Here is a 16694-nt window from a genome sequence, read left to right as displayed (position 1 = left end):
AGCTCACCTGCTTTTAAGTAAAGAGTAGAACCAGCTCACCTGCTTTTAAGTAAAGAGTAGAACCAGTTCACCTGCTTTTAAGTAAAGAGTAGAACCAGTTCACCTGCTTTTAAGTAAAGAGTAGAACCAGCTCACCTGCTTTTAAGTAAAGAGTAGAACCAGCTCACCTGCTTTTAAGTAAAGAGTAAAACCAGCTCACCTGCTTTTAAGTAAAGAGTAGAACCAGTTCACCTGCTTTTAAGTAAAGAGTAGAACCAGCTCAACTGCTTATAAGTAGAGTAGAACCAGCTCACCTGCTTTTAAGTAAAGAGTAGAACCAGCTCAACTGCTTTTAAGTAAAGAGTAGAACCAGCTCACCTGCTTTTAAGTAAAGAGTAGAACCAGCTCACCTGCTTTTAAGTAAAGAGTAGAACCAGCTCACCTGCTTTTAAGTAAAGAGTAGAACCAGCTCAACTGCTTTTAAGTAAAGAGTAGAACCAGCTCACCTGCTTTTAAGTAAAGAGTAGAACCAGTTCACCTGCTTTTAAGTAAAGAGTAGAACCAGTTCACCTGCTTTTAAGTAAAGAGTAGAACCAGTTCACCTGCTTTTAAGTAAAGAGTAGAACCAGTTCAACTGCTTTTAAGTAAAGAGTAGAACCAGTTCACCTGCTTTTAAGTAAAGAGTAGAACCAGCTCACCTGCTTTTAAGTAATGAGTAGAACCAGCTCAACTGCTTTTAAGTAATGAGTAGAACCAGTTTACCTGCTTTTAAGTAAAGAGTAGAACCAGTTCACCTGCTTTTAAGTAAAGAGTAGAACCAGCTCAACTGCTTTTAAGTAATGAGTAGAACCAGTTCACCTGCTTTTAAGTAAAGAGTAAAACCAGCTCAACTGCTTTTAAGTAATGAGTAGAACCAGTTCACCTGCTTTTAAGTAAAGAGTAGAACCAGTTCACCTGCTTTTAAGTAAAGAGTAGAACCAGCTCACCTGCTTTTAAGTAAAGAGTAAAACCAGCTCACCTGCTTTTAAGTAAAGAGTAGAACCAGCTCACCTGCTTTTAAGTAAAGAGTAGAACCAGCTCAACTGCTTTTAAGTAAAGAGTACAACCAGCTCACCTGCTTTTAAGTAAAGAGTAGAACCAGCTCACCTGCTTTTAAGTAAAGAGTAGAACCAGCTCACCTGCTTTTAAGTAAAGAGTAGAACCAGCTCACCTGCTTTTAAGTAAAGAGTAGAACCAGTTCACCTGCTTTTAAGTAAAGAGTAGAACCAGCTCAACTGCGTATAAGTAGAGTAGAACCAGCTCACCTGCTTTTAAGTAAAGAGTAGAACCAGCTCAACTGCTTTTAAGTAAAGAGTAGAACCAGCTCACCTGCTTTTAAGTAAAGAGTAGAACCAGCTCACCTGCTTTTAAGTAAAGAGTAGAACCAGCTCAACTGCTTTTAAGTAAAGAGTAGAACCAGCTCACCTGCTTTTAAGTAAAGAGTAGAACCAGCTCAACTGCTTTTAAGTAAAGAGTAGAACCAGCTCACCTGCTTTTAAGTAAAGAGTAGAACTAGCTCACCTGCTTTTAAGTAAAGAGTAGAACCAGCTCAACTGCTTTTAAGTAAAGAGTAGAACCAGCTCACCTGCTTTTAAGTAAAGAGTAGAACCAGCTCAACTGCTTTTAAGTAAAGAGTAGAACCAGCTCACCTGCTTTTAAGTAAAGAGTAGAACCAGTTCACCTGCTTTTAAGTAAAGAGTAGAACCAGTTCACCTGCTTTTAAGTAAAGAGTAGAACCAGCTCACCTGCTTTTAAGTGAAGACTACAACCAGCTCACCTGCTTTTAAGTAAAGAGTAGAACCAGCTCAACTGCTTTTAAGTAAAGAGTAGAACCAGCTCACCTGCTTTTAAGTAAAGAGTAGAACCAGCTCACCTGCTTTTAAGTAAAGAGTAGAACCAGTTCACCTGCTTTTAAGTAAAGAGTAGAACCAGCTCACCTGCTTTTAAGTAAAGAGTAGAACCAGCTCACCTGCTTTTAAGTAAAGAGTAGAACCAGCTCACCTGCTTTTAAGTAAAGAGTAGAACCAGCTCACCTGCTTTTAAGTAAAGAGTAGAACCAGCTCACCTGCTTTTAAGTAAAGAGTAGAACCAGCTCACCTGCTTTTAAGTAAAGAGTAGAACCAGCTCACCTGCTTTTAAGTAAAGAGTAGAACCAGTTCACCTGCTTTTAAGTAAAGAGTAGAACCAGCTCACCTGCTTTTAAGTAAAGAGTAGAACCAGCTCACCTGCTTTTAAGTAAAGAGTAGAACCAGCTCAACTGCTTTTAAGTAAAGAGTAGAACCAGCTCACCTGCTTTTAAGTAAAGAGTAGAACCAGCTCACCTGCTTTTAAGTAAAGAGTAGAACCAGCTCACCTGCTTTTAAGTAAAGAGTAGAACCAGTTCACCTGCTTTTAAGTAAAGAGTAGAACCAGCTCAACTGCTTTTAAGTAAAGAGTACAACCAGCTCATCTGCTTTTAAGTAAAGAGTACAACCAGCTCAAATGCTTTTATACTATCATTTGCCTGTTAGATGTTCAATGTTTCTTTTGAAAAAAATATTTAAAAAGGAATGGTTTCACCATATTAAAACGAGAGTTCAGTTCAATTAACAGGGTTTACCTTAAAATGTGGGACAGATGTAAATGATTCACTAATCACATGAAATAAATAATACTCTTCAGAAATGACTTTGTCAAAGCAACAAAATAACTAGTGCTTTACATTGATGGTGTAATCTGGAGACATTTGGGGGTGAAAATCTTCCTAGAAGTGATAGAACATGTCAAAATGCTGAATTTTGGCATTTTAGCAAGCCTTTATTCAAATTAAGAATCTGATTTATTGAATTCTCAATGTGGTCTATATTAAAGGGCTTTCATCTAATATCAAAGGCTTTTAAAATGCAATATTGGTGCACAATTTCTACTTAAAATATCAAAGGGAATCAAAAGGCATTATTTTCATGGAAAGACCCACATACTTTAAATGTACATTTAGATGGTTGCAACGAATGCAATGACCCAATCTGATTGAACTATGAGGAGGGTCGGAATGACCAAAGCTTGTCTCTACTGCCATCTCTCTTTCATCATAATCAAATCAACTTATTATGAACTTGGCTAAAATTAAATTAAACATTGCTTTTGCCAAAAGCCAAACAATTGTGAGGAGCACACCTCATTAAAACTATAAGAAATAGCTATCAAAAATCTGTTTACAAAGCAGGATGTAGCCATGAAGGATAAGACAATGAAGGCAGTTAGATTGTTCAGAAGAGGCTGCTGGCAATATCGAGAGGATTTAGGCCTGAGGGATTTATACTCTCAATCAGAAACTTGACATGGTACACACTGCATGTTTGACTTCAAATTAAAAGCTTTTAGTTGTAAATTTGAATTTACTTACCTGGTTTACACATACAATTGAGGGATGAGAACTAGTGCCACAAAGATTGCATTAATTATCTGACTGCAAATAAAAGGTTTCTAAGACTAGAATTAGATTCATGTTCATTTAGAATAAGTTACTAATAGAAAACATGTAATCAATAGTACAAAGAAAAGTAAAAAAAAATCACCATCAGATCGTTCTTCACAACACAAGAAGCCACCAACTAGTTATTGTTCATTATCATCATAGAAATGAGACCCGGACCCAATCTGTGAATAGACCTTAACAACTCCAATACTTACAATTTATCCTTTGATCCCTTGGTATGATATTCCGGGTATACTGTGCTAATACGTAATGTAGCATTGTGCCCATTCATTTTGAATAAACTCTGCCAAAGAAGTGAGGGGTGATAGGCCTTGATGACACATCCTTCCCAGTTCTAACTTCTGTGAAAATGATCATCCAACCAGGCTTTTCATCATACTCTGGTGTGCGTCCATGTGAATGAAACTGTATAACATTTATTCTAGTCACCCTTCACATTGTTGGAAAGAGAGACACTAAAGAATGTGCACATATGTTTGATGCATTATAGCCTACTCTATTTCGAGACGCCTATCTCAAATGTTATTTCCTCATATAATTGTGCAAAAAGTCATGTTCCGCCCTCCACCAGGCTACTCCTCTACTCTATTGTCCAAAATAGCAACCAACTACGAGAGGTAAACCAAACCCTCGCCCTATATTAACACACCATGGGACATCCTAGAGACTTTAAATCTCTTCATTCTAACAACTGCTGTCTATTGCCACGCAAGTATCCACCATGCCTACCGACTACAGTGGCACATGGGACATGACTAGTAATGAAAACTTTGAAAGTTACATGGTTGCTCTTGGTAAGTTCTCTTTTTACTTGTTAATTGCAGTACACATTTTCTTATGTTTTTAGGCAAGTGACTTTGATTACAATAATATTGACTATTTATTGATTAATTAATTAGGATGAGTATTGGTAAAGTGGGACACGTTATGAAAATGTGTTTCCCGAACACCTTACAGAATCATCCCATTGTCTTAACCCCCAACATGATATCATTCTAAACAGCTTAAGAAAGAAATATTAAACACAGGATGGATGGCTCTTCTTCAAACACAAATTGTGCTGAGACCACATGTTTTAAGTCGATACTGGCAAATTGGGACACCTTGATTGACAAAGTGGGACACTTCATTCTTTTTTGTAAAGAAGGATAAATTAGAGTATTTGAGTATTTTCAATATTTTTATGATAAACTTCAATTGTTCATACAAATGAAATGTATCAAAACGTGCTTTATGTATTTTTGTGGAACATTAAAAATGATAATTTATAATTATTATTATCATCATCATACTTGATTATAATTATATGATGTAGCCTATATGTAATTGTATAGCCTATAAATAAAATGAACTTCATCTAGATCTATCAGCTCAACATTCTCAACATTACACTCTAATGGACATTTTGTAGAATAAAACCAGAAAGACCTTACCCCTCAACAATTTCATTGACTGTTTTATTGTGAAATACAGCAAAATACACTTTTTTAGTCATCATATACCTGTAAGGTTATGAATATAGCTAGCTAGGATTTTTTATGTTGGTTAGGTAATCTCTTTCTAAGTAAAATGCAGCTATGCTAGCTTTTTTTATAGCAAGCTAGGTGATAGCAGATTTGAGGAAAATGAAATGCAACATGTGAGCCTATTTAGAAAATGGATTTCATAATCCCCTGAAATATATTTTCTGCATTAAAATGGCCTAGAGGAGTGTCCCATTTTGACAGTAGGCGATTGGCATACTGGGACACTGTCAAAATGTCAATATTCTAAAAAGGTGAGAGTAGTAAGAAAACAATTTACAGTCATTTTGATTTACAAATACATACCATTACAAAATAGGTCGTAATTAGAGATTGAATATCCTTTCTTAGTTTTTTATAACCTTAACATTAGGCATCTAGAGACAGGTGTCATTACACGGAATGCCACGCCCACAATGATTATCATCACATACTTCCTCACTAACACACAGGCACAATGTTATTGTACACATTTAAAGATATCCATTACAAAGCTTAAGTGTCCCACTTTGCCAGGTGTCCCACTTAACCAATACTCACTCTACCTGTTGGTAATTAATTAATGCTGCCATTAGGTAAGGGTAGCGTACTGTTTTATTCAACTGAAATTGATTATCTTTGATTTATTCACTTTTATTAATTTATTAGATAGGCCTATATTTTCAAATCAATAATTTTTCATAATTGTAATTTCTCTTTTCTGTCAATAATTCAAAACAATAATAACATGTATGTGATTGTTATTGTCTGAACTCTATGCTTGTGTTTTTTTTTTCTTTAGTATGTGGCACATATGGGGGCACCTGCAGGGTTAGGGTTACTTTCTAAATGTAATATGTTACAGTGACTTGTTACCTGTCCAAAAGTGTAATCAGTAACACAACTTTTGTATTAGCCTACCCCAAAATCTGCAACATAATCAGATTACTTTCAGTTACTTTGGATTACTTTCCCCGTCAGAGGCATTAGAAGAAGACGAAAAGGATTCATCAAACGCATTTGGTGTCCTCATAGTGGTCTGTGACTTGTGGTCAGACTTGCTCAGGTGGAACAAACTTAAACTTTTAATGCTAAATTATAATATATATTATTATAATATACATTGAGAGTACAAAACATTAAGAACACCTTCCTAATATTGAGTTGCAATTTCTATCATCTTTCTTTTGCTCAACATGCTCACCAGTAGAATTATAACTCCATATAATATGAATCTTAACTTCTTTCGAAATACATTCTGAAGAATTCAAATGTGTAACTTTGGAGTTATGATTCATAGCCTAGCTCACCAGTTTCCTACTGAGAATGGATTGGAAATGTTCAGTCTCTTAGGATATATTTGTAACACATGCAGGATTTCTTTCCTTACAGGCATTGATTTTGCAACACGCAAGATTGCAAACATGTTGAAACCTCAGAAAGTGATTGAGCAAGACGGGGATTCTTTCACCATCAAAACATTCACTACCTTGAAAAACTACACAGTCTCATTCAAGATTGGGGAAGAGTTTGAGGAGGTGACCAAAGCCATGGATAACAGAAAAGTTCAGGTAGAAACTTGCAATTTACTGTTCCTATGGGCGCCAGCACTTTATCATTTATGTCATATCATTATCATGATGAATAGAACCCTTTTTGTTATGTTGCTCCTTGTTGCTTATTGAACTGTGGTCCTTAATATGGCAACATTGAGAACAATATGTAACAGAGCTGTCTATAAGCCTATTTCAAGCAAGCTGGAGCTATCCCAGGTGTTTTAAAGTTATGGTCCACACAACCCATTCTGATAAGTACTCTTGTTAATTGCAGACGGTGGTCAACTGGGACAATGATAAACTGGTATGTGTTCAGAAGGGAGAGAAGAAGAACAGAGGGTGGACACACTGGATAGAAGGAGATGAGCTCTATCTGGCATGTAGCATGTACTCATATCTACCTTTTAACTACATTGATGGCATTAGTATTAGTAGGCCTAACTGTTATGCATTTTTCCTCTCTCTTATAGGAAATCACCTGTGGGGATAAAGTCTGCAAGCAGATTTATAAAAAGAGTGCTTGATAATTCTTTCACCATAAAGTTTGCACAATTGTTCTTCAACCTTACATTTGCTAAATATGCTTCATAAATGTATCATTAATATGACATGCTCATGGTATGTTTTGAGTATGCAAAATAATTAAAATAAAATAGTCAACATTTTAACAACATGAATAAAAATAACATGATATACATTTGAGGATTTCGTGATTATGTACAATACATTTAATCTACTAAAAACCATGAATAAAGCACTGGACCATTAATGCATTGTTTTGTAATACTCCAGCCCAGCAGGTGGTGCTGTAGGCCTAGTATTGGTTCAATTGGATGACACCTTCCGCCTTTCTAAGCGCGCAACTTTTCAAGTTTAGCGAAATTTGATTTATCGTAAAGATTATTCCATGCCCATTAGCTAGCTACTCTAGAAACGATTGTACATGTTGTTTCATTTTCTGTTTTAAATATCATCTGGTGAAAAAGTATATGAGTAAACCAGAGTGGTAGGCTATGTATGCTATCCACTACTAGCTGTCTAGCTAACGTGAACTGTCGGGAGAAAATGCCAACAGCAATGGACGAGGAGGAAAGAAAACTTCAGGTGCAACTTTTACCTTTGATTTATTAATTGCATTAATTCACAATTATATATGTGTCTTGTAAGCACGTGTTGTCAGTTAGATAAAGATGGACAAAGCTAGTATTTACTCATGTTTTCACTAAACCCGTAGAGACTGAAAGCAGCAGTCCACTATACAGTGGGAAGACTGTGTCAAAGCATTGGTGAGGATCATCAGAAGGAATTCAGTCGACAGGTTATAGCAGCAATAGCTGAAACGACGTTCAGGCAATGTGGTGAGTATTATAATAACAAACATCAACAAATAATGTCTGTAGGGAAGGGGAGATTGCTGTGCATGACTGGTAACAATAGGGCCCTGATGAGTTAGGTTTGCTCTGTCCAAGCACCAGTCAAATTCACATGTTATTCTATGTGGGATGGATTTGATTCGTAAACATGGTAATACTGTAGCTCCAACTTGCCAAATGACAGGCTTGGTATTCTTGTCAACATATTATTTACATATTCGGGTCTTGGGGGGTTTACTGGAAAATCTTGAGACTCAAAAGGATTTGTCCAAACACCCCTATGGCTTCCTTTCCTCATCGTTTTCCTGAAAGACCAAGGATAGATGGGCAGATGACCATACATACATTGACTATCAAGTCCTCTGACGTCAGCGTCATAAATAAAATGAACACTTTCGGTGCATCTCAATGGTCAGATGTAGATTGTTCCCCTTGTCTCCTTTCCTTCATCTGTACTGATGTGGCAAAAAATTGTCAGGCGGCCTAGCGGAGGTTGTAACTAGATGGAGTACAGCTAGGAACGGAAGTAACTTTTCGTAGCAGGTTAGGAGAGCATTTTAGCTGACCCTAACACTTTTCCTAACCATAATCTAATTCCACTAACCTGCTATGTTAATACTCCTTACCTGCTACGAAAAAGTAACTTCTGGTCGTAGCTGTATACCACGTAGTCAAAATCCCTAGCGGTTAGAGTGTTGGGCCAGTAACCGAAGGGTCACTGGTTTGAATACCCGAGCTGACAAGGTGATAAATATAGCTCTGGGGAAAATTAAGCGACCCCTGCAAAATAATCAGTTTCTCTGGTTTTACTGTTTATAGGTATGTGTTTGGGTAAAATTATCATTTTTGTTTTATTCTATAAACTACTGACAACATTTCTCCCAAATAAAAATATTGTCATTTAGAGCATTTATTTGCAGAAAATAACTGGTCAAAATAACAAAAAATATGCAGTGTTGTCAGACCTCGAATAATGCAAATAATTCATTTTTAAACAACACAATACTAATGTTTTAACTTAGGAAGAGTTCAGAAATCAATATTTGGTGGAATAACCCTGATTTTTCAATCACAGCTTTCATGCGTCTTGGCATGCTCTCCACCAATCTTTCACATTGATGTTGGGTGACTTTATGCCGCTCCTGGCGCACAAATTCAAGCAGCTCGGCTTTGTTTGATGGCTTGTGACCATCCATCTTCCTCTTGATCACATTCCAGAGGTTTTCAATGGGGTTCAGGTCTGAAGATTGGGCTGGTCATGACAGGGAGATTGGGCTGGTCATCTGGTGGTCCTCCATCCACACCTTGATTGACTTGGCTGTGTGGCATGGAGCATTGTCCTGCTGGAAAAAAACAATCCTCAGTTGGGGAACATTGTCACGTACAAGGTTCCAGGACAACCTTGTACGTGGCTTGATTAATGCGTTCTTCACAAAGACTAATCTTCCCGATTCCAGCCTTGCTGAAGCACCCCCAGATCATCACCGATCCTCCACCTAGTTTCACAGTGGGTGCGAGGCCTACAAGCCAGTGTCTCGCACCCACTGTGAAATTTGGTGGCGGATCGATGATGATCTGGGGGCCACTTTACACTGAGATTATTCTGCTTGTATGTTTCAGATGATTGACTGCATTTCTCTTTTTCCCCTTTTAGATATTTTTGCAAAGGACTTGGAAGCCTTTGCAAGGTAAAAGGTCTTCATACAGCTTGCATTGATGTTATGAAATCAGTGTTTATTCAGACTGACAATCCTGTTACAAATGAATGATTTCCAGCCACTCATTTATGCAATGTTCAGTTAGGTGGGGGGTGATTGGCATCAAATGCTCTGCAGGGTCCATTGTAAACAGAAAAGGTTCCTTCAGCAAGTATAAGGCAAAACCATGAGGTTTAATAATTTGCTTCTGTTTCATAATAGGATTAAAACTAACACGTGTGTTGCGGGGGTTAAATTGTAGGCATGCCAAAAGAAGCACAGTATCTGTAGAGGATGTGAAGCTTACAGCTCGTCGAAGTACAGCACTGGTGGGTATTGGCTAATTTAACAATAAGTCAACATCACAGGATTGAACAGTCTGTTCTTGAAGCTTTATTATTGTATCATTTTATGATGGACCCAATCTGACAACTGTTTTTATGGTACCAGTCATATTTGGACCATTATAGGGAGTTGTTTTCCACTACAACATAGGTATTTGCAGTGGTATTGTCTCCTACATTTCAAATAACAAACTCTCTTTTCTAGTCTAACTTCATACAAAGGAAGAGTGAAGAGATTGCCAGCGCCAACCAGGAGCAGAGAGACACAAGGAAGAAGATTGCAGGGAAAAGGAAGAATAAGGATACAGAGATGGTGTAGGGAGGGAAAAACATGCTACCCTAGTACTACGTGAATGGGTTTGATTATACAGACAGTTAATAGCATGTGTACTTTTACTAATATGGAATCAACTGCTCGATCAAACTTGCAGAAAATATTTATTGATTACAATTCCAAGTGGTACAGCAATATTATCTTCATTGGCTGAAATGTAAGCACTGTTCCAATGTCTTCTCCAAAAGTATTTACAGATCTACACATTAACATCAGTTCAATACAATTTTGAAGGACAGCGGGTGTTCCCATTCATCTTCAGCATTGAGATGTGCTGTAATATCCTTTGTGTACACATCTGAAATATCATAACCTGTTCATTGTCTTGTCCCAAAGAATAGATTAGTTCTACACAATGCCGCAATGTTATTTTAAAATATAAAGCCAAATAAACAATACTTGTCATCAGGTCTGATTAGAAATGTATCCAAACTTACTACCCAATTCTGACTCCTTTTAGGTTACCATAAATATAAGAGACCCCATTTCAAGCCTGTGAGGACTTCAGTCTTCATCCTTCAGGACACTGACTCCAGTCCGGGTTCAGATGGAAACCTCGGTCAGCAGTGTCCAAGGTCCCTAGATATGTGAATTAAATTAGATTTTGACAACTCAAATGTCACAAAAGTACCCAGTATTCATATAAGCATATCTATTCAAACAAAGTTTTATTAGAGAACTCTTATTTGACATGTCTAAAACACCTTTGAAACACACTGAATCACACTGGGAAATATGACAACCACACCACTCCATGCTCTCACACCAACACTCACGTCCCCAGTGTCCTCGGCAGGTGTCATCCACATCAAGTTCACACTTACAGAGCATCAATAACAAGGAAAGAAACCACACACACCATACAGCATTCAGGTCAGGTAGGTTATATAAGCAAGACAAATATTCAGCACAACATTCCACACTACATTTGTGTACTACTTCTGCACTTGATCAATAAGGGTAGGAAAAATTGCTACAATAAAGAGATCTTGAAGTACTACTAAATGAAAGTCCATTTTAGGGGGAAGGAGCTTGTAGCATCTGCAGCTTCCATTCACTCTCACAAAAGCAGTCAAATTGGGCTCTTTCATCGCACAACCAGTCCGTTTCACGCTTTCTTTTTCTCTCCGTTCGCTCACTCATCGATTCACTCTTCGCCACAAGCCATCCTCAGTCGCACTCATGAGTTCTTAAAATGTCAGCTGCGCAGTTCTTTCCATTAAAAAGTGGATAAAAAAATGTAACACCCACCGTCTCTTAGAACATGCGGAGTGAAGCCGTTGTTTGATGGCAAAGCATTTACAGATGGGAAGCGGGAGAGTGATACTGACATCACCCAAAGAATGCTGCCAAAGAGGAGCTTCTTCCCGGGAAAATGGAAGAGAAGTGAACTGCAGAAGAGATTGTAGTGAAGGTTTTTCCATTGAACTTGACTGCAAATAAAGTTGCACTTAAACATTTCAGTTTCAACCAGATTCTTTCCAATGCAAGATTGTTGTCAAATATATGAATGAATAGTGAACCATAGTGATTTCTCATGCATTTTCAGAAACATCACAACTCACAATACATGCCTTTAAGAATCCAGTTGAAAATAGGTCAGGACAAACTTAAATCAATTTGACATCAAAAGTAGCACTTAAGCTGAACACCCTGGTAAATAATAATTCACCTCAAACACTTTCTAAATTAAATCTTGAGCATTTTCCAAATTTACAAAACATTTGACAAAAGCGTTTAGCTATCAGATACGCGTAACACCAGAAATAGATTTGGAAAAAGACATCTCACAATACTTACCATACAAACTATTACTTACATACCCCACCCTGAAGACTTGGACTCCATACTGGAGCCAAATCCTCCTGAGCTAAACCCACTACCACTGGTTGTCGAATTAGAACCGGTACCCCAACCTAGACTGGCTGAACTGGTGCCATAGTTACTGTTGCCTGTGCTGTAGGCCTGGCTCTGATCCCTGGTGGAGCTAGTCTGCCCAGTAGAGGTGGTGCCTGAGGTGGCAGTCTGCCCTTGTTGACTAGCCAACATACCCATCATTCCCCAACTGCTCTGCAGAGCAGCTTGAGCAGCAGCCATCATGGCAGGGTTCAGACTAAAGTTGCCAAAATTAGCCATATTACTCCCGGCGCTGCTCCCTAACCCTGTGCGGTTACTACCAAAGCCCTGAGCCCCAAACCCATTTCCAAACCGCCCTGCTCGCTCCATCATCTGCCTACTGCCGTGCTTTGGCTCAGCGTTTGAGATGTGCACGCTGACCCCCTTAATAATCAGGTCCTCTCCACATAGGGAACTGGCAACCTGGAGAGAGAGAAAAACAACAACATACCAGTCTGACATTAAAGGGGTAATTCAGCAGATGGCAAAAAAACAATGCCTTTCAATTTGCAGTGGCACCAACCTGGTCATCTGCAAAGCTGACGAAGGCAAAGGCACGGAAGGGCTTGGGGATGAAGACGTCAGTGACCTCGCCATACTGCATGAAGAACTGGCGCAGCTCATCAGCGGAAATGTCTTCAGTGCAACGGCCTACAAACACTTTCCTGCTTCTCATGGGCTCATCTGGACCTTGCTGTTTTACAAAGGTAGAAAAAAAGGCTTGCACATTAACTTCTTATGGCTGGGGGCAGTATTGAGTAGCTTGGATGAATAAGGTGCCCAGAGTAAATGGCCTGCTACTCAGTCCCAGTTGCTAATATATGCATATTATTAGTATATTTGAATAGAAAACACTCTGAAGTTTCTAAAACTGTTTGAATGATGTCTCTGAGTATAAAATAACTTATATGGCAGGCAAAAACCTGAGAAGAAATCCAACCAGGAAGTGGGAAATCTGGGGTTGGTCATTTTTCAACTCATTCCCTATTGCAGATACAGTAGGATATGGGTCATGTTGCACTTCCTAAGGCTTCCACTAGATGTCAACAGTCTATAGAACCTTGTTTGATGCTTCTACTGTGAAGTGGGGCTGAATGAGAGGGGAATGAGTCAGAGGTCTGGCAGAATGCTTTGAGCTCGTGACGCTTGTTCACGTGAGAGCGAGCTCGGTTCCATTTGCTTTTCTGAAGACAAAGGAATTCTCCGGTTGGAACATTATTGAAGATTTGTTAAAAACATCCTAAAGATTTATTCTATACATCGGTTGACATGTTTCTACGGACTGTAACAGAACTTTTTGACATTGTCTGCTCCTAGTGAACGCGCTTCATGACTTTGGATTTGTTTACAAAACACGCTAACAAAAGTAGCGATTTGGACATAAATGGACATTATTGAACAAAACAAACATTTATTGTGGAACTAGGATTCCTGGGAGTGCATTCTGATGAAGAACATCAAAGTGAATGTTTATAATGTTATTTCTGACTTCTGTTGACTGCACAATATGGCGAATATCTTTGTCTTGATTGGGCTCTGAGCGCCGTACTCAGATTATTGCATGGTTTGCTTTTTCCGTAAAGCTTTTTTGAAATCTGACAGCGGTTGCATTAAGGAAAAGTGGATCTAAAATTCCATGTATAACACTTGTATCTTTGATCAACTTTTATTATGAGTATTTCTGGAAATTGATGCAGCTCTCTGCAAAATCACCGGATGTTTTTGGAACTACTGAACATAACGTGCCAATGTATACTGAGATTTTTTTATATAAACATGAACTTTACCGAACAAAACATACATGTATTGTGTAACATGAAGTCCTATGAGTGTCATCTGATGAAGATCAAAGGTTAGTGATGAATTTTATCTATTTTTCTGCTTTTTGTGACTCCTGTCTTTGGCTGGAAAAATGGCTGTTTTTCTGTGATTTGGCGATGACCTAACAATCGTTTGTGGTGCTTTCGCTTTAAAGCCTTTTTGAAATCAGACACTGTGGTGGGATTAACAACAAGTTTACCTTTAAAATGGTATGATACTTGTATGTTTGAGGAATTTTAATTATGAGATTTCTGTTTGAATTTGGCGCCCTGCACTTTCACTGGCTGTTGTCATATCGATCCCGTTAACGGGATTGCAGCCATAAGAAGTTAACAATATGTATGGCATTAGGGGGAGGTGGTGGGCCGGTGTGGTCTGAAATAAGTGCTCTTGCCATTAATGATCCATGTTACTACATGCCATACAGATACAAACACCTACCTTGGAGTTGGGGAGTTTGCAGTCACACCATCTTCCATCAATCATGTGGCGTTGAGAGATCACTTTATCTTGAGTTTCATACTCAGTAAACCTCACAAAGCCAAATCCCTTTGAGTTTCCAGTCTTCACATCTCGTTTCACCTGTAAGTAGGAACATGGGGTTAAAACCTACATTTCCCCTTTAAACATTTTGGGTTAATCTGCAGTTGCTACATTCATTTTGGGACATAAATGATATGTACCCATTGATTCATGAAGAATATAACTCAGAAATGCCTCATGAGCTTAGTTAAATTTACATACCTCATCACAACCCAAAATAAGCTTTACTCCAATGTTTGTTAAAGTAAGAGAAACACTATACCATCAAAACATAGTTAAAACTAGCATGTTGATATCATGGATGGTCAGTCCTTGCATCCATAGCACAGTCTATGAATTTGAGAGTGGCTATGTTTCTCCAGATCCAACCCTTAGCAAAACAGTGGTGGAGAGAACGCGTTGTCATTGTTTAAACTGTTCACTGCCACTTTAAAATGTCTCAAATGTTAGTTTAGTAGGAACCACAGATATAGCAAGGCCTTGTACATTAGAGCTGTGTAAAAGGAAAAAAATGGAACCACAGCACTCAAGTGATCTGCATGAATGAAATTGCTAATCTGAGACTTTACCTGCACCATGATGACTTCCCCAAAGGTGCTGAAGTAATCTTTCAGGTCCTGTTCAGATGTCTTCCATGGCAACCCCAGGACAATCAGGTCTGAAGTCTTCATGTCACCCCTCTTCATCTTTACAGCTGAGGAGGCATCAATCTCGTCCATTTTCCTTTTGTTGTCTGAAATAGTGTGGTACAGATCATTCAATCGCTGTTGGAACACTTGACAGACATTTGCCTAGCTAGATATGCATCACATGGAATGAGTATAGCTAGGGAAAAGTTGACGCTTAAATAATGTATTATATATGTATTATAATGCATTTGTCCACCAGTTGGTGGCTAATAAAATAACACGTAAAAAGTCAGTCACCATACCTTTAGGATAATTGACGACATAGACCAAATTGCCCCAGCCGTTTTCAGGTGCATGAAGAATCCCTTCCACCAAACGGACCCCTCGCATGCACTGCGAAACTGGACTCCTGAATCGTAGGCCGCAGGCCCCTGGAAACTGAGCTGCCACAGTAGAAAGCAACACTGTGCCATCATCCTCGGATGGGATCTCCATGGGCTCCTCATTCTCTTCTTCGGCAACGCGAATGTACACCTCTGCCATTGTTACGCACAACGCCTTTTCTCAGCCCAAAAAACAGCACTGGCAAGCTTACGTTAGATAGCCCTCTAAACACTTGGCTATGCCCGACGACACGAGCCGATTGGTACAAAACAGTCGTGAAAAAAAACTGGTTTTGCAAAAAAAATTAATAGTTTAGATGTTGAAATGGACGCTGTTTATCTTGATTACCCCAAATTGTATTTTAACGACGTAGAGTTTGAGATTCTCGCAAACGAGGCTACCACGGTCCCACTGCCAGTGTTCCTTTGTTAGGTTGGCTAGCTAACGTTAGCTAGCTGTGTCATCGACACCGGACGACGACCTCGCTATAGCAATGTGGCTATGAATGCGCTAACGGCGTCTATCGCAGTGTTGGTCCTACAAATTGAAATGTCGTCTAAGAAAACTGAAATCGAGCAATCATATAATTAACGTGAAGTCTTAACTCCGTTTTCTTATCTAAAATGCACGTATCACTGCAGATTTAAAGCAAATATTTACGCTCAAAAGCATCTGCGACAACATGAAACACCGCTGTACTTTCAGATCAAAATGGCATTATGTAAGTCATGGAGGAAGTACGTCATGTCAGATCATCTCATTGTAAACGGAGGGAGGGTGTTGTGCATCTAGGAAATAACAGAAACGGATAAATAATAATTTCAAGGTAAATACACCATTTTTACTGTGATCTCTTAAAACATTTGTATTTTCCACAAAAAAAAAGTAACCTTGGGTAAACTGATTATACCCACCTGAGATCCATACTCGATGACTACTGTGGCGTCCCCCCTATGTTAAGATTGGATGAACCCATTTTACCCCTTCATGACTTCCTGTGACAACTGGAGACCAATGAACGTTTTGTCTAGAAGGGATACAGCTTTTGTCAAATTAAATGTTCGTGGCAGCAGGTTAGGAGAATTAGGAGAAAGGGTAAAGGTTAGTTATAATACCAAA

The 16694-nt window shown here is 38.6% G+C and overlaps 3 protein-coding genes across 4 annotated transcripts; 2 read left to right on the top strand and 1 right to left on the bottom strand.

Annotated features, from left to right (window-relative positions):
* The first annotated feature begins 4159 nt into the window (after window positions 1-4159).
* LOC120024404 (retinoid-binding protein 7-like) lies at window positions 4160-7251 on the top strand. The gene is made up of 4 exons (XM_038968646.1): window positions 4160-4290; window positions 6391-6569; window positions 6829-6930; window positions 7025-7251. The coding sequence occupies exons 1-4, from the start codon at window positions 4218-4220 to the stop codon at window positions 7076-7078; spliced, it is 408 nt and encodes a 135-aa protein (XP_038824574.1). The 5' UTR covers window positions 4160-4217; the 3' UTR covers window positions 7079-7251.
* A 138-nt stretch (window positions 7252-7389) lies between these two features.
* cenps (centromere protein S) lies at window positions 7390-10717 on the top strand. The gene is made up of 5 exons (XM_039007658.1): window positions 7390-7658; window positions 7789-7912; window positions 9582-9615; window positions 9887-9953; window positions 10174-10717. Exons 1-5 carry the CDS (start codon window positions 7572-7574, stop codon window positions 10285-10287), a joined length of 426 nt encoding a protein of 141 aa, XP_038863586.1. The 5' UTR covers window positions 7390-7571; the 3' UTR covers window positions 10288-10717.
* Window positions 10388-16300, bottom strand: LOC120058892 (TAR DNA-binding protein 43-like). 2 transcript variants are annotated; one of them, XM_039007648.1, is made up of 7 exons: window positions 15494-16300; window positions 15132-15295; window positions 14461-14601; window positions 12722-12892; window positions 12580-12621; window positions 11554-11693; window positions 10388-10881 (listed from the first exon to the last, which is right to left on the bottom strand). In XM_039007648.1, exons 1-7 carry the CDS (start codon window positions 15732-15734, stop codon window positions 10863-10865), a joined length of 918 nt encoding a protein of 305 aa, XP_038863576.1. In that variant the 5' UTR covers window positions 15735-16300; the 3' UTR covers window positions 10388-10862. The 2 variants fall into 2 exon arrangements, with proteins under 2 accessions (XP_038863576.1, XP_038863567.1); XM_039007639.1 differs by lacking the exon at window positions 10388-10881 and having other exon boundaries at window positions 11576-12621.
* Window positions 16301-16694: the final 394 nt, after the last annotated feature.

The sequence above is a fragment of the Salvelinus namaycush genome, chromosome 2 (genome assembly GCF_016432855.1).
Source record: "Salvelinus namaycush isolate Seneca chromosome 2, SaNama_1.0, whole genome shotgun sequence".
In the NCBI taxonomy this organism is placed as follows: domain Eukaryota; kingdom Metazoa; phylum Chordata; class Actinopteri; order Salmoniformes; family Salmonidae; genus Salvelinus; species Salvelinus namaycush.
This window is presented reverse-complemented; position numbering and strand designations above follow the sequence as displayed.

Coding starts and splice junctions, on each gene's coding strand:
- LOC120024404 (XM_038968646.1), top strand. CDS start 4,218: ATGCCTACCGACTACAGTGGCACATGGGACATGACTAGTAATGAAAAC. Junction 4,291..6,390: donor AAGTTACATGGTTGCTCTTG/GTAAGTTCTCTT, acceptor CTTTCCTTACAG/GCATTGATTTTGCAACACGC. Junction 6,570..6,828: donor TGGATAACAGAAAAGTTCAG/GTAGAAACTTGC, acceptor TGTTAATTGCAG/ACGGTGGTCAACTGGGACAA.
- cenps (XM_039007658.1), top strand. CDS start 7,572: ATGCTATCCACTACTAGCTGTCTAGCTAACGTGAACTGTCGGGAGAAA. Junction 9,616..9,886: donor GACTTGGAAGCCTTTGCAAG/GTAAAAGGTCTT, acceptor GTTAAATTGTAG/GCATGCCAAAAGAAGCACAG. Junction 9,954..10,173: donor CTCGTCGAAGTACAGCACTG/GTGGGTATTGGC, acceptor TCTCTTTTCTAG/TCTAACTTCATACAAAGGAA.
- LOC120058892 (XM_039007639.1), bottom strand. CDS start 15,734: ATGGCAGAGGTGTACATTCGCGTTGCCGAAGAAGAGAATGAGGAGCCC. Junction 14,602..15,131: donor GGGAAGTCATCATGGTGCAG/GTAAAGTCTCAG, acceptor TCCTACTTACAG/GTGAAACGAGATGTGAAGAC. Junction 12,622..12,721: donor TCAGCTTTGCAGATGACCAG/GTTGGTGCCACT, acceptor CTCTCTCTCCAG/GTTGCCAGTTCCCTATGTGG.